Source organism: Colias philodice, chromosome 11 (genome assembly GCF_061535455.1).
Source record: "Colias philodice isolate Cphi_HAF_F1 chromosome 11, ilColPhil1 Martin Lab GWU primary, whole genome shotgun sequence".
NCBI lineage: Eukaryota > Metazoa > Arthropoda > Insecta > Lepidoptera > Pieridae > Colias > Colias philodice.
Genome location: NC_143096.1, coordinates 8762318 through 8777953, shown reverse-complemented (window position 1 = coordinate 8777953; position 15636 = coordinate 8762318). Strand labels below are relative to the sequence as shown.

Genomic DNA, 15636 nt, shown 5'->3' with positions numbered 1-15636 from the left:
AATTATTATCGATGACGACGACGATGATGATTAGTATAATTATTGTATTCTGTACCAATATGCAGTATTTTATATTTTGTATCGTATTCTGTACCTGTTACACATAAAAAATGTGTATTTATTACATGTTTTTCTTAAAATCATTTTTTTTTTAAATAAATAATTCAAAACAAAACATTTTTTTTCTCTTGACTCCTGGGATAGATTTTGATGCGCTTTGGTTTACATGTTAGTATTGGCCTGAGGAACAAAATGTACCATGTCTTCATTCTGGGCAGCACTTGGTCCACCTCCCATACAAAAACTGTCAATGTCCTTTATCAAATTTTGATACAGGATTAACAGTCTAATATCATAATACAAGATAGTAATTAGTATCAATAATAATTGTATATTATTTCTCCATACCTTTTGTAAAAATATATAAGTGATATATTTTGTAAAATAAAACATTTTTTTTATTTCCAAAAATATTAATAAAAACACAGAAATTTGAAGAATTAGGGAATTAATAATAATAATCGAATCATCTAAGTACAGATTCATAAAAAAAAATTAAACAAAACATAATCGACTGTATTAATAAAACACGTTCACAATATTATTTGAAAGATTCAATTTCCATTTAACTTAATATTGTAATGAAATACAACTTCAGAGAACCAAAACACTTATTACATATATACAGTAATATTGTGATTTTGCTGCCATAATAGTAATACTAAACAAAACTTAACAATTCGTACAAACTACATAATAAACCGCCTATGGCACTCTTTAACTGAAGAGAAATAGCGACATCACACAAGTAAAAGTATTTGTAAATTTACTTCACAAACAATTAGAATTGAATAGTATTTGAAATTTAATTTGGTTTAAATATTTGAATTGTAACGGCGAATCAATAGCACATAATATACAATAATTATTGTGACACAATTGTTTTGGTATTATTTAAAACTTAAATTTGATCTGCAGCAGATATTTGATGTTAACTTGAGCCACGTCGTATACGATAAATCTGAAATAGTTCTTAAGGAAATAATAGGTATAAAGTCAAATTCCGTGTCACCTTATTGGGTATGGGGCAGATGCAATAAACAAGTTTTACAGCTGATAGAATATATTATTTATGGTCTAAGATCCGAACATAAGCCGATCTGCAACGGCGTGATAATAGAATGAGACCAATTTTATAATAAATTTAGTGTATTAAAAAATGTATTAAAAATGGGTTGACTGGGAAAATCCTGGACAGGATATTTTTTAATTAATTATTAAAAACTTTTATTTTCATTTTTTATTAATTGCAGTATCGAGATAATAAAACAATTTTGTAATAAAACAGCGCTGACATAATTTTTTTTTCATCATCCTATCAAGTGAAAGTAACTGGTACCGACATACCTGTTTATACCTGCCAACCTAGCCGTTTGTCCCGGTAAATATTAGAAAACGACTATGACTGCACATTCTGTAGGTTTCATACTTTAAGTCTATTATGATTTTTTTTTATTATCTTGATACTGCAATTAATTAAAAAAAATGTTTTTTTTTTAATTCATTAAAAATGTCCTGTCCAGGATTTTCCCAGTCAACCCATTTTTAATACATTTTTTAATACACTAAATTTATTATAAAATTGGTCTCATTCTATTATCACGCCGTTGCAAATCGGCTTATGTTCGGATCTTAGACCATTATGGACAAGTCCTGCCAGACTGAGATGTTTTATCAATGTTGCCCATCCACTTAGGACTTGGTTCTAGGCTAATTTAAGTCATAGAAGATACGGTTTACCCTGAGAGGTTTACCATGCCCACAAATAATATTATGTACTTTATATACACCAAAAACAGAGTTGAATTGAGAACTTCCTTTGTTTTTGGCAAAATCATTCGAAACAAAAGCACACAACAGCAGGAATGATCTAATTATGTAAAAGGATACTCGTTGTACAGCAGTGTGCACTGCACCGGGTTCTCTATTGGTTTTCCCAAGGGCACAATAACACCATCGTCTAGCACCTTGTTCTGGGTCGGGTCGGGCTGCGTGCGACCAACGCCCCATACTGAGTTCTTGCCGCTCGGTAGTTTGGTTACGTACTCCGCTTTCATGCACTCTTTCCTGTTAAATTATATTCAGAGAAAATAGTCTTTAGTACTTTATGTAATGGACAAGATATTTAAAATTTATTATACTGATCTATTAATTGCCTGATATACGGAGGCGACTATACTTTAATTATAAGCAGTTTAAGCATAATACAAAAAGCAACATGGCAAACAAAATAAATGCTTACAAACTACAAATTTAGTACATACACATATAGAAATCAACATTTCATTACCAATTTTAATGAGACTGTTTTCTACTGACTGAGCCAGAAAATATAGCTAATCATCATTTCCACTCACATATCACCAAGAGCCACTTCGCTGAGCAGCATCAGACCCACGGGGCTGGAGGTGTGAGCGCAGCAGTAGTTCGCCGACTTGGACACCATATCAGCGAAGTAGATCCCTTTGCCGAACATGTAACCCGTCACAGGCGCTTCCGGAGGCGCTATGCGAAGACCTGCATACGAAAAATAATAAGTAAGTTTTTTTAATACCTTCTTCTGAAGAGAGCATACTTGGGCCGTCCCTCGGGCCGTCGGCCGGTGGGTCGACCCAAGTATCGCTGGCGCGATCAAGTGGAGAGGGACCTGAGTGCGCTTCAAGCCAGTGACAATTGGCAAGAGACCGCTCAGGACCGGGGAAGGTGGAGAGTTCTCGTCTCGGAGGCCAAGACCCACTTCGGGGTTTCAGCGCCACAGGAGTAGTAGTAGTAGTTTTTTAATACACAATACCTTATCAATATGCCATTTAAAGTAGGACAAAAGTAACAGCAGTTCATTTTGTATTTTTCGAATAATTTTGAAGCTTTTACAATCAAAGCAGAAAAGGAATCAAATATTTTTTAAACACTAGATTTATATTATACCTTGTGAGAGAATTCCAGCGTAGTTGGTAGTTCTTGAACCGTGCCACAGAAGCCGCCTGTTGTCGAGCTTTCTGAACGGCTTGAAGCGTTTCTCTTCGCCTTCACGCACGACTTTGAAAACCTTAAAAATAGGGCAGAAAATTTATTTTTGCTTTTTGAATTAAGTTTGAGTGAACTTTAAGAAATTAGGATATTTTTAAAGATTTAAGGCCATCTTCTAGTTCTGTTATCTCATTCGTCAGTTAAAATGACAAATAATGTGTGAAAATATCAAAAAGTGTAAAAATTACTTACATTTAAAAAATTGTAGAAAATGTAAATATAGTAAATACCTCTTGAAGTTCGAGTTTATAATAAGAGTGCGTGGAAGCGTGCGTGTTCTTAATGTATTCGTTTATCATCTTGAATTCCTCACTATCCTTGGCGATAGGCTCTATGTCTGCTTTCAGTTTCTTATAATGAGCTTCAATTGGACAAGTGCTATTTACATCTGTAAAGCAATAACATATGAGAAGTTTTTTATTATAGTCATACATTACAAGAAATCAAAATAAATTAATAATTTTCTCAAATTCTCAAATCACTGATACAGTACGATTCAAACTTAATGGCGCGGCGGCTCGAAACACCGAACGATCGGATGCGCAGAAAACAATTTTAGATATTACCGGAACATACTAACTTCCGAACCGCCAGTAAGTTTGATCGTTCGTTTCGATCGTTGATCGAACTGTACTATAAACCTGGCATGTTTTGAAATACATGTTGAATTCAATAAAAAATAAATCTCAGAAAAGAGTAATATGCCCTTAATAAAAGATTTAATGCGGACAGAAATTCATCACAAATAACCAATTTACCTGATTGCATAAGACTATAGGCAATTTCAATTTCGAGTAAGTTATCAAGCATCTGTATTTTATTGGTGATTGCGTCTACGCTGTCCAGCAGCGGAGGATTATTTGTACCAAAGTTATGTGGAATAAGAGTATAAAACCTGAAATAGTACCATAATAAAATATATTTATACTTGACTGAGTTCAAGACGAGATATCAACACAAACACGACGACAAAATACAAAATACGTCGACCGTATTGTATGTATAATATGTATAGATGTGTATATGGTCAAAAGCCATTTTGGTTGGAATAAGTTATAACTTATAAGTCTAGTGATATGTGCAATGGGCAATAATGTTAAAACTAGTATTAATTTTATAAAAAAAAAAATGAAATTAAAACCAAATAATTTCTGTATATTATTACACTGGAATATGAATATCAAAAACAAATAACGCACCTGTTTGTAGTATCTACAATGTTGCTGTTATTTGCTGTGCCATTCTGAATATTTGTAAGAAGCTCAGATAAAACATTATATCCAGATTTAATTTGCTTCTTGGATAGTTTTCCTAAAGGCATCTTTTCTGTGTCAAGCTGAAAATGTGATAAAAAAAAAATTTCAACCAACAAATTAATCAATTGAAGCAAATTTTTTGGCCATTTGAGAAATACTTTCTTCTCTTTCTTTTTTTTTTTAATTCACAAAAAATTATTAAGTTCAGATATTAACCTCAAACTCTAGCAGAGTCTTTTTCATGGTGTCAACGTCGAATATCCTCTTAATGAGATTTTGCACTGGCATTGGGAGGCTGCTGTTCTTGTCCACTTCTAGTTTCTTTGTTTCTTCTTCACCGTAATCCATATCAATGGGGTAATATGCTTCTGGCATCTAAAATGAAAAGAATAAACAAACACATAAGACTAAGAATTGTGATATATTTTTGAAAACATCATCTGTTCACCTTTTATCATTTTATGGGTTATAGTTATAGGATATTTCCCCATTTCTAAGAATTCAATGCAACATAGCATAGAAATGTTTCCAGTATCCAGTCCAGCAATATAACAATATAAAAAGACATTTGATGATATTTTTATTTTTTTAATGTAATCTTACCTTTACAAAATCTTCTCGGTCCTCCCAATCATTCTGGGTTTTCTCCATATACAGGTCTCTGAACTTATCAGTGGCATCAAATAAAGTTTTACAATCCTCTACTTTGGTACCGCCTATAGGTGTACCAATACGACCCCACGCTCGGAACAACCAATATCTAGAAGATTTTATTATTATACAATATAAACATTTCGTTTACATAAACAGTTACTTATATGTATATATCATGTTTTATTAATGTTTATCATTTAGAAAGACTAGTTTATTTTTTATGTTGTCGTAACTATATAGCTGTTAAACAGTTTACACAAAAACAAATGAACAACAACTATTTTTTCCTATTAATAATATAATCTGATATTAGATAATAGAAGCTAATCTGAGCTTCTTCTATCTCTTACTTCTTCTTATCATCAGCCTCCAACACTTGCAGCTTATAGAAGGAATTCTTTCCCGCGACTACGTCAGTCTTGGCCAGCACAACTGTGAACTTGTCCCCCGATCTGTCTGTATACACGTGTGCTTTGTCCGCTAGACCCGAGTCCGGGTCTACGGCCGTACCACCTATATGACCAAACTTTATATTAATATCGGAGAATACGTAATTATAATACAACAAAAGCGACCCTCATTATCTGAAAATTCAAAAAACCTAACCGAGAACGCGAAATCGCGCTCTCAAAAAAGCAGACATTGACATAATTTTAAAGATCAAGAAATCTTGCTGGAAATCTGTAGAAACTGCTTCCCGAACCAGAGGTAACCATGAAATTATTTATTATCACGATTCAAAAGTTGAATAAATAAATATTTGAATTTGAATTTGAAAAAACCGTAATACTAGTTTGTCATAAAATAACCTCCTAAAAATAGCCTCATAAAAATAATGCAATATTTGCGAATAAATAATTATAATTATACCTTTAATTTTAATCTTTTGTATTGCTGATTTTGACTTTGCATACATGCTTCCAGATTTCTCTATGGATTTCCCGTCGATTACATCTTGCGGTACTCGTTTTGTTGGCTGTGTAAATTTAATAAATTTTTACATAACATAATTTTTTTCCATACTAATTTAGAAATATTTTTTTAAATTGAGAATTTGTTATTCATACTTACATCAGATCCCCAAGGAGCAATATTATGTTGTTTGATAAGTTCTAACGTTTCTGTGACGGTGCCCGTTTTGGGGTCAATTTGATCCAAGAATGTTTCATCTACAACCTATAGAGAAGAGGCAAAAATGCGAGTCTCACGTGAGAAGTAATACTCAACATTAAATAAAACAGGACACTATTTACAAAGCAAGTTTAAATGTCCAAAGAAAATGACTCACTTCAATATCTTGCTCCTGGATTTCTTCCATTTTCCTGGGCATATTTTCGACATCTCTCTTTGTGGATATAACAGCTGCAGTTGTCTCAGTCAATTTAGACACAACAAGACCTCCCATTTTTAATACACGATTTTTAACTTCCTCTTTCGGAGCCTTAAATTTTCCATATAAGAAAAATTGGAGATTCTTCAAAGGTGGAAGAGGGATAGTTTTTTTACTGTAATTCATTAATTGTTTTTTTTAGTAATATTGAGAAAAGCATGTAACTAGTTATAATTTTAAATAGATCATTATTATTAATCTTTTCTATGATTTGTCAATTTTTGCCGAATATAATATTATTTGAATATAAATTATGTATAATATATAAATATATAATAATACATTGTGTACATTGACTTAATGTGGCCGTAATGTTAAACATATTTAATAGATAAAAAAAGTTAATCATGCTATTCACAAACCTCTCTGGCTCCTCTTTCTTGACAACGACTATAGCCGGCGGTGGTGCGACCTCAAATACTCGCTCCCCCACTTTAGGTTTGTAGCTTTTAAACACTGAGCCGCCTTTATATGGTGCCGGTACAACCATTGGAGTCCTTTTAGGATTTGTAGTTGTATAGGTACATTTAGTCCATTCACTTATATTACCTGTAAATTTGTTAAACCTTATTAATGAGAGGAGTTTTTCAATTTTATCAAAGGGCTCCAAAAAATAACAAAAAACAAAAAAGCTGAGACAATAATTTATTGAGTGCAAGATTTATAGCAAAAAAAATAAATTTTAGAAGGGTATATACCTGTGCATTTATAATGGAATGTATCAAGGATTAACTGCCCCTGCTTGCATTCTGGACATGGCTGGAGTGCTCCAAACGACATTATGTCAGCCAGATGATCCAGACACTGAAATTTTTTACTGTATGTAATCTTGTTTACTAAGCCTTTAATTTTTATCTTTGAAAATAAGAAATCACGAAAAAGGGGCAATTGGGCAGAACAAAGTATGTCAGGGTAACTAGTTTATAATAAAAATTTAGATGATATTTTTTAATATAGAAAATATCTTACTTATTAAAAATTTTGTCCAAAATCAACAATTTTCAATAAATATGTTTAAATATATGATGGATGCAAGGACACAATAGAATACTAACCTCATCTGTGCCCTTTAGGATTTCTTGTGAGTTTTCTTCAAGTAGTTCATACAAGTTAGTCTTACTTAACTCACTGAGCAAGTTTCTGTATTTGTGAAACAGTTTATTTTGTTTCTCTAATTTCTTTTCTAATTCTTTCTCTTGTTTTATTTCTGCTGCATCTTTTGGTTCTGCTTTTAATTTTTTCACTGGAACTTCGTCCAGATTAGAAGCTCTGAAAAAAAATCGAGTAATATAAAAATTTTCATTGCACTGCATACAAAACAAACAAATAGATATGTAGAATTTGAAGTCCATCTGAATTAATGAAAATACAAAGTTTAAATAAATATTTTATAAAAGACCAGACATAATATTCTTTTAAGTTGTAGGTATACTTGTAAGTGAACAGCTTGTTTGGTTATAGAAGGAATGACAACAAAATAAACAAAAACATAAAAATAAAACCCACTTTATTTCATCTTTAACCATTTTTTGGTCTTCCTTACTAAGTTTAACAAATCCTGGAATGTCTTCTCCACCAGCTAGGAACAACAATTCAGCCTTCCTTTCAGCAAAACACTTAACATGATGCCATGCTGGTGCCTCACCATACCTTGGATCATATTCTATTTTGGCAACTCTGACTTCATCCTAAGACATTAATATTTTTTTAACAATCCTTTCTTGATATTTATATATATATTTATTTAAGACACAATACATACTTTTATAAAAAGTAAAGAAAATAACAAACATTGTTTTCCCCAAGAAAAATTTTTTTTTAAATCTTAATTATTGCGTAGATTTTAATAAAGAGTTTCACCTATTATTGACTATTTATAACAGAAGTCAGTATAATTTTTATTTTAGTACAGCTATAAATAAATGTTAACTTTTCCTACCTTACAAATTTTTATATCACAGTGTTTGCAGGTAGATCTGCTGGACTTAGCATATTCAATTGTATAATTTGAGAGGCCCGTTTGAAAAGTTTTACTTTCATTGCCTCTCTTAGTTCCCTTGCCTTTCTTTCCCTTTTCTGTGGGTAAAACCACTCCACCAGAGGATCCACCTAATTTTGTTGGATATAACATTAATTCTTATTTACACAATATTATAAATCATTAAAAACATAATAGAAAATTATACAAACCAATTTGCTCTTTAATTTTTTTCTGGTCATTATGTGTTAGTTTATTGAAGTTTGAAATTTCAGCAATACTTGTTGGACACTTTTTTTTGAAAAAACATTCTTCATGATGCCAATTTGGTTGCTTCCCATCATGGAATGCAGACTGAAAATGAAAAGATGTATGATTAAATGAATCAATGCTTCAGGATTACTATGCTTTATAGTTTATAACTGACTATAACAAAGGAGTTCTTAATTTGTCTTCAAGTTAATGTTTTTCAATCCTATAATAATACATCAGTCAGAATCGACATTCGAAATCGAAAATTTAACAATAATTCCAAAAGTTTTCAAACTTCGGTCAAGTGAATGGTTCATTGGGACGACAATAAATCTCATTTTGCAACCTTGTCCGCAGTCCGGAACATTGTTAAAATTGCGATTAAATTATTTTTTTGCTATACCATATAGCAAAAAAATAATTTAACCCAGTTGTTACTATCGTTCTTTTAAAAGGACGCACCATAAATAAAATTATTATTAACAATGAGGGCATTTTTGAAAAAAATGTTTATATTCATTTGGCACCTCACGGTTGTAGGAATTGGAAAATTAAAGTGTTGTGTCGTTTTATAACAGTGGTATATTTTTAAATTATTTTAGAATTTCTGCCATTTTCCATTGATAAATCAAGTTAAATGTATTATCAATAAATTACAACAAATTACTTGATTTATTTTAAATACACGTAATTTGAAACGTGTTTTATCAGAAATATATATTACCTACAATTAGATTACATTTTATTTGTGATATTTATGCAGTTTTAATTGCCGTTCTTTTAAAAGGCCAGTAGTAATATGTACTACTACAGAGTACTTTTTTGCGCATGCACTCTTTGAAGAGGATCACAGCATCGGCGAAGCCATGGTGCCCTACTATGGTGGCCATCCATGCAAGCAATTCATAAGAGGGAAACCGATAAGATGGGGGTATGAATTTTGGGTCGGATCGACACGGTTAGGTTGCATAGTTTGGTGTGATCCATACCAAGGACAATCGAATGATGTTGGTAATCAAAACAAATACCAAAAGCCTCTGGGATTGGGTGCAAGCGTTGTATTACAGTATGCCGATGTACTGCGACAAATATAGGGCAAAGCTGCATTCCATTTATTTTTTGACAACTTTTTACGTCCATCCATCTCATTGATGAACTTCGAGTACGAGGAATAAAGGCTACTGGCACAGTACGTGAAAATCGCGTCGCGAAATGCCCTTTGCCTGCTGGCTTTGAGAATTGAAAAAGACACCACGAGGTACATTCAAGCATCAATCGACCAGAGCAGAACAAATTTATTTTGCAAATGGAATGATAACAGTGTTGTGACTGTTGCATCAAACTTTGATACGATTCAGCCTGTGTCTACGGTTTAAGAGATTTTCACAACAACAGAAGAAAAATATACTTGTTGTAAAAAAAGTACGAGAAAATGGGAGAGGTGGACAGATCCGACCAGAGCATCGGTTTGTACAAGACATCTATCAGAGGCAAGAAGTGGTATTTTTCTTTGACTTGTCATGGACTAGATATGGCAATACATAATTCTTGGCAAATATATAAGTAAAAGGTGGCCATTATGATTATCTCCACATTCGTAGAAGTGTTGGAACTGCTCTGCTCGAAACATATAAGAATGAGGAACGTAAAGGTGCTAGAGTTTCCGTGAAACCTCTGGATTTGATGGAAAAGATCCCATCATTAGGTACAGAGACAAGCAGCTTCGGTGTATAGAATGTCACAAGAAAGCCAATTTCTATTGTCCTAAATGTAATGGAACCTTGCATCCTAAATTATGTTTTGAAAACTTTCATATTGTTACATAAATATATGTGAAATGTATGTTGTCATTTTAATATCATAGTCTACCTACTTAGTAGTACATATTACTACCGTCCTTTTAAAAGGACACCATTTTCCGAGATTTTCACGATAGATAATATTTTTATACTATTTTTCCAGTTAAACTTTTTGCAATATGGACACAATATGTAAATTTCACCTTAATATGATAACAAAAATTGTTTCAGTAACATCTGGGTTAATCATCGTGAAAAAAATTCCAAAAGTTCTGCAAACTTGGGAAAGTTTTCGATATAATATTTCATATCACGTAATAAATTTGCAACCAATCTAAGTGTACAGAACATTGTTAAAATTGCAATTAAATAATTTTTTGCTGTATGGTCGTGAAAAAAATTCCAAAAGTTCTGCAAACTTGACACAGATATCAGAAATATATACGGTTGTATAAATTTGCAACCTTTTTCGTTGACCGGAACATGTTTATTTATAATTATTTTTAATTCGAGGTCATTTTTTCGAGTAAGGTGGTCTCGGAATAATTACAAAAGTTTTGGAACTTGGTTGCAAACTTCGAAAACATCTATTCTAATGCATTTACAAATCTGCAACCTCATTCAGTTTAATAAAAAAAAAACAGTAATATTCAATATTAAAAGATGTTCCGTACACTGAGATTGGTTGCAAATTTAATATGTGATATGAAATATTATATCGAAAACTTCCCCAAGTTTGCAGAACTTTTGGAATTTTTTTCACGACCAAACAGCAAAAAATTATTTCATTGCAATTTTAACAATGTTCCGGACTGCGGACAAGGTTGCAAAATGAGATTTATTGTCGTCCCAATGTACCATTCACTTGACCGAAGTTTGAAAACTTTTGGAATTATTGTGAATTGATTGTCTTGACTGACTGGAGTATAACCATAATAATAATGCTTTCTAAATAACAAGAAGATTAATTTGTATAATAAAACTCATTTTACAAATTAATCTTCCTGCCATTTTATGGTAAGATATAAAAAATTACAATAGTGAATTCATGTCAGTAGTTTTATTTTTCATTTTATACTTTTAATATAGTGCAAATAATAGGGAAGGAGGAGCTAAAAGATACCACATTTCACACAATGATTTATTTATGAATTCTAATCAAAACGATGTATATGAACGCTTATATACACAATATATAGTTAGGGAGCCAGGTGCAAATTGGGTTCATTATTTCCTCTCAAGAGATAATTCGTCAGAACCATCAGAGTATAGTATTATAAAGCCTCGTGAACGTCAGCTGGCGCTCGGCTGGGGGGGTGAGCGGTTGTAGCCTCCCACGCACGTAGGAAAAAAAAATACATTCATTCATTTCCTCTCAGCTAAAAATTTGTCAAATTGTAGCTAACCCAATATCTCAACGAAAAAAAATAATCAGCTGGTTACAACGTGGTGTATTATACGTCAGCTGGTGTCTCGAACATGAAAAAAGAACAATTATTTTCCGTGATTTCCTCTCAAACAAAAATTTACCTGATGATAGCTTATATGTAACTGTGGATAAATATATAAGTCAGCTGGCTGTATCTTGGTGGAAAAACCGTCAGCTGATACTTTGAAAGTTATTACATAGGAGTTAGACAGAAGCATCTATTGCCAATTTATATGCATCAGCTGACTAGGTTTTCCTCAACTTATTGCTAGCTGATTTTTTAACCGACTTCAAAAAAAAGGAGGAGGTTATCATTTCGGCCGGTATGTTTTTTTTTATGTATGTTCACCGATTACTCCGAGGTTTCTGAAACGATTGACGTGATTCTTTTTTTTTGTTTGATGCGGAATGGTGTCGAATTGGTCCCATAAAAATTCGGATTCGGATTTATTCGGATAGGCCCAGTAGTTTTTATTTTATGAGCATTTTTGTCTAATCTCGATGACTTAATTGAAATGAAGCAAGTAAAGTTGATTCACTTCCTGGTAACCGATTGAGCAGAAATTTTGTATACGTATGTAAATTGGATAGCGATGAAACATTATCATGATATAGAGCTGATTTGATGATGGAATCGGAAGGTGGCCATAGGAACTCGGTAATATATTGACTCAACTTTAGGTATCGAGTTTGGGCTCGTTGGATTCGTGTTGAAAAATACACTAAAAAGTATTAAATAAAAATAACTACGTTAATCATTGATCTTTTTTAGACGATTAAATCCGTACATATGGCAAACAAACTCTTCATTTAACATTTATTAACATTTACGAGAAATTATTTCAATCTGACTTTATGTTGACGTCCTGCAAAACTTACATCGTTGGTATATAACGACTCTGATAATGAATCGGAAAGAGAGGAAAGTGACTCAAGCCAGAGCGAAAACGAATAAATCATATTGTTCTCATTATCATTTTTTATCAAGTTTATATAATAAACTAGCGACCCGCCCCGGCTTCGCACGGGTGCAATGCTGATACTAAATACACTACAGAAAAACTGTGAAGGTTGTATATAAAAACATAGCGGCCCGCTGACCGCTCCGGCTTCGCACGGGTATAAAATAGATAGTCGGGCGGCCGGCCGGTACCGCCGCAAACGCTACGTCCCGCAAATTTTAAATCTGTAATATCTTTGAAAATATTCACTTAAATCATACGGTGTAAAGGGCCATATAGATCTATATTAAATGAACAATGTATTGAAGGTATTTAATTGGTTAAGGATTAATGCTGTATTGGTTAAAATCGCATCGAAAATTAGCCATTATTTGTCGTAAAAAGTAAATGACAAAAAAAAGTTATTGTGGGTTATCCATAAGAGATAGACATATACCATCGCGGACTTTTCTGTAGACCTTTTCAATGTGTATAATACTTAGTACATTATTTTGATAAAACTCGTAGGGTTCAGCCTGCGTTTGCAATGTAAGCGGAAAAAATGTAATTTTTACGACATCACATTAGAAACCTCAAAAATAACAGTACTTCTCCACTATTTAATGGATGTTATTATACATATAAACCTTCCTCTTGAAACACTCTATCTATTAAAAAAAACCGCATCAAAATCCGTTGCGTAGTTTCAAAGATTTAAGCGTACAAAGGGACATAGGGACATAGGGACAGGGAAAGCGACTTTGTTTTATACTATGTAGTGATATTATTTATCGAGTAACTAGTTCATTTATTGCTAATTGATTATTTAATTATTTAAATATATAAAATTATTTGATTACATACTTATTCGTTTCAAAAATATTGATACTGAATGTTTATTTCAACTTAACTCTTATATTGAAGCGCAATGTCGAATAATTAAAGATACGTCATTTCCTCTCAGATGAAAATTTGTGAGCTGATTGTTAATATACTGATGCGATAAATAAAAAAAATCAGCTAGCAATAAGTTGAGGAAAACCTAGTCAGCTGATGCATATAAATTGGCAATAGATGCTTCTGTCTAACTCCTATGTAATAACTTTCAAAGTATCAGCTGACGGTTTTTCCACCAAGATACAGCCAGCTGACTTATATATTTATCCACAGTTACATATAAGCTATCATCAGGTAAATTTTTGTTTGAGAGGAAATCACGGAAAATAATTGTTCTTTTTTCATGTTCGAGACACCAGCTGACGTACAATACACCACGTTGTAACCAGCTGATTATTTTTTTTCGTTGAGATATTGGGTTAGCTACAATTTGACAAATTTTTAGCTGAGAGGAAATGACTGAATATATTTTTTTTTCCTACGTGCGTGGGAGGCTACAGCCGCTCATCCCCCCAACCGAGCTCCAGCTGACGTTCACGAGGCTTCATAATACTATACTTTGATGCATTTTACAAATTACCGCTTGAGAGGAACTTGGTCATAAAATCTGCTGCTGGCTCCCTAACCAATATTACTCTTTTAAAATAATATCCAAGTTTCATCACTGGTCGCGAAAGCCCGACACCACTAGCCCATACAAAAGTACCCAAACCCCTTTTTAATAAATTTTTATCACCAACGTAAAGTGTGTATAAATTGTACAAAAAATATAAAGATGCCCTGATAAATTAAATTACCTATTAAGACTTAAATGAATGTTAAGATGACCTTAGTAAGTCAAAATTTAATAAAAGTTAATACTTAATCTTTTTGTAATCTTGTTTTTTTCATAGGGGTACACTAATTGTACCCCAGGGTACTGTTAATGAAATTTTAATATGGGTACGGTTCCAGAGTAAACTTGTAATTTTTTTTCTAGACTTACCTAGTAGGTATCTTATTTATTAAAACATATTCAGAAATAATAAATATTGAGACATTTGAAATCTCCAAAACTGATTTGTCACACAGGATTTAGGTTTACATAGGTAGGTACTTCAAGTTTTTAGTTTTGTATAGGTTTTTACTCATACAGAGTACCTACATATCAATTTCATAATGATATACTTATACATAGGTATAAAACCATATTCTTACCTGAACCATAATAGCTATTCGTAGAGTCCCCTGATCTATCTTCTGTTTACAAGCTTTACATGATGCTCTGCCAGATTTCGCATATTCAACTTGATACGGCAAATCACTCATTTTGGTAATAAAATTTGTTCATTCAACCAAGATTCAACCATACACCGGCTTTTCAAAAACTAGAATTACAATATTGTAACAAGCTTCAACTTCAAACTTTCAATTTCAAAGTGCTGTCAAAATTCATAAAAATTTTAACAGTTTGTCAACGATTAGTCGCCCCGTTTTCCAATTACAGAGCATAATGCGACTCAGTGCCGCACAATGCCGAATTATGCTGATGCTTAATTGGAACGTGAAACGCACCAGCAGGTTGCGCTTAACCCGTGACGCGTCCTATGAACAGGCGGTTGCTCATAACTAAAACTGTACTGTAGCGTCCTGTGTAACAACGACTGTTCATAACGCGGCCAATGACTTTGAAGGTCACCTGTAGCTGCTTACAAGTGAATGTTTCCAGTATAAAAAATATTTGTCTATGCCTTATACATTTTTAATTCGAATCGGTACGACTCCGACGCTGGCAATAAAGACTAAAACCACAAAATAAAAAAAAAAAGTGAATCATTGATTGAGTTGCGTCATCGGCCATAGTTTGTGACATTTGTCTTGTTCAACGAATATTTGGATTGTGAATTATGCCGAGAGGAATAATTAGATGAGTGATAATTGAGACGTATATTACTGGAAATTTTACGTAGAATA

At 32.7% G+C, this 15636-nt stretch overlaps 1 protein-coding gene across 2 annotated transcripts; it reads right to left on the bottom strand.

Annotated features, from left to right (window-relative positions):
• Positions 1–456: 456 nt before the first annotated feature.
• Positions 457–15226, bottom strand: LOC149484772 (poly [ADP-ribose] polymerase 1-like). 2 transcript variants are annotated; one of them, XR_016316304.1, is made up of 21 exons: positions 14881–15226; positions 8578–8719; positions 8327–8496; positions 7894–8075; positions 7443–7656; positions 7086–7191; positions 6750–6936; positions 6286–6502; positions 6069–6173; positions 5868–5973; positions 5348–5510; positions 4947–5103; positions 4560–4718; positions 4287–4423; positions 3846–3982; positions 3318–3475; positions 2986–3106; positions 2418–2577; positions 1951–2127; positions 687–1021; positions 457–629 (listed from the first exon to the last, which is right to left on the bottom strand). XR_016316304.1 is itself a non-coding variant. In XM_089701042.1 (20 exons), exons 1-20 carry the CDS (start codon positions 14989–14991, stop codon positions 955–957), a joined length of 2976 nt encoding a protein of 991 aa, XP_089557168.1. In that variant the 5' UTR covers positions 14992–15226; the 3' UTR covers positions 457–954. The 2 variants fall into 2 exon arrangements, 1 of the variants encoding a protein (XP_089557168.1); XM_089701042.1 differs by having other exon boundaries at positions 457–1021.
• Positions 15227–15636: the final 410 nt, after the last annotated feature.

What these genes read in the sequence shown, in the direction of transcription:
- LOC149484772 (XM_089701042.1), bottom strand. Translation starts at nt 14,991, where the DNA reads ATGAGTGATTTGCCGTATCAAGTTGAATATGCGAAATCTGGCAGAGCA. An exon ending in ATTCCATTATAAATGCACAG is followed by an intron (nt 6,937 to 7,085) that starts GTATATACCCTT and finishes ACAAATTTACAG; the next exon opens with GTAATATAAGTGAATGGACT. An exon ending in CGCTGGAATTCTCTCACAAG is followed by an intron (nt 2,578 to 2,985) that starts GTATAATATAAA and finishes TTTCGTATGCAG; the next exon opens with GTCTTCGCATAGCGCCTCCG.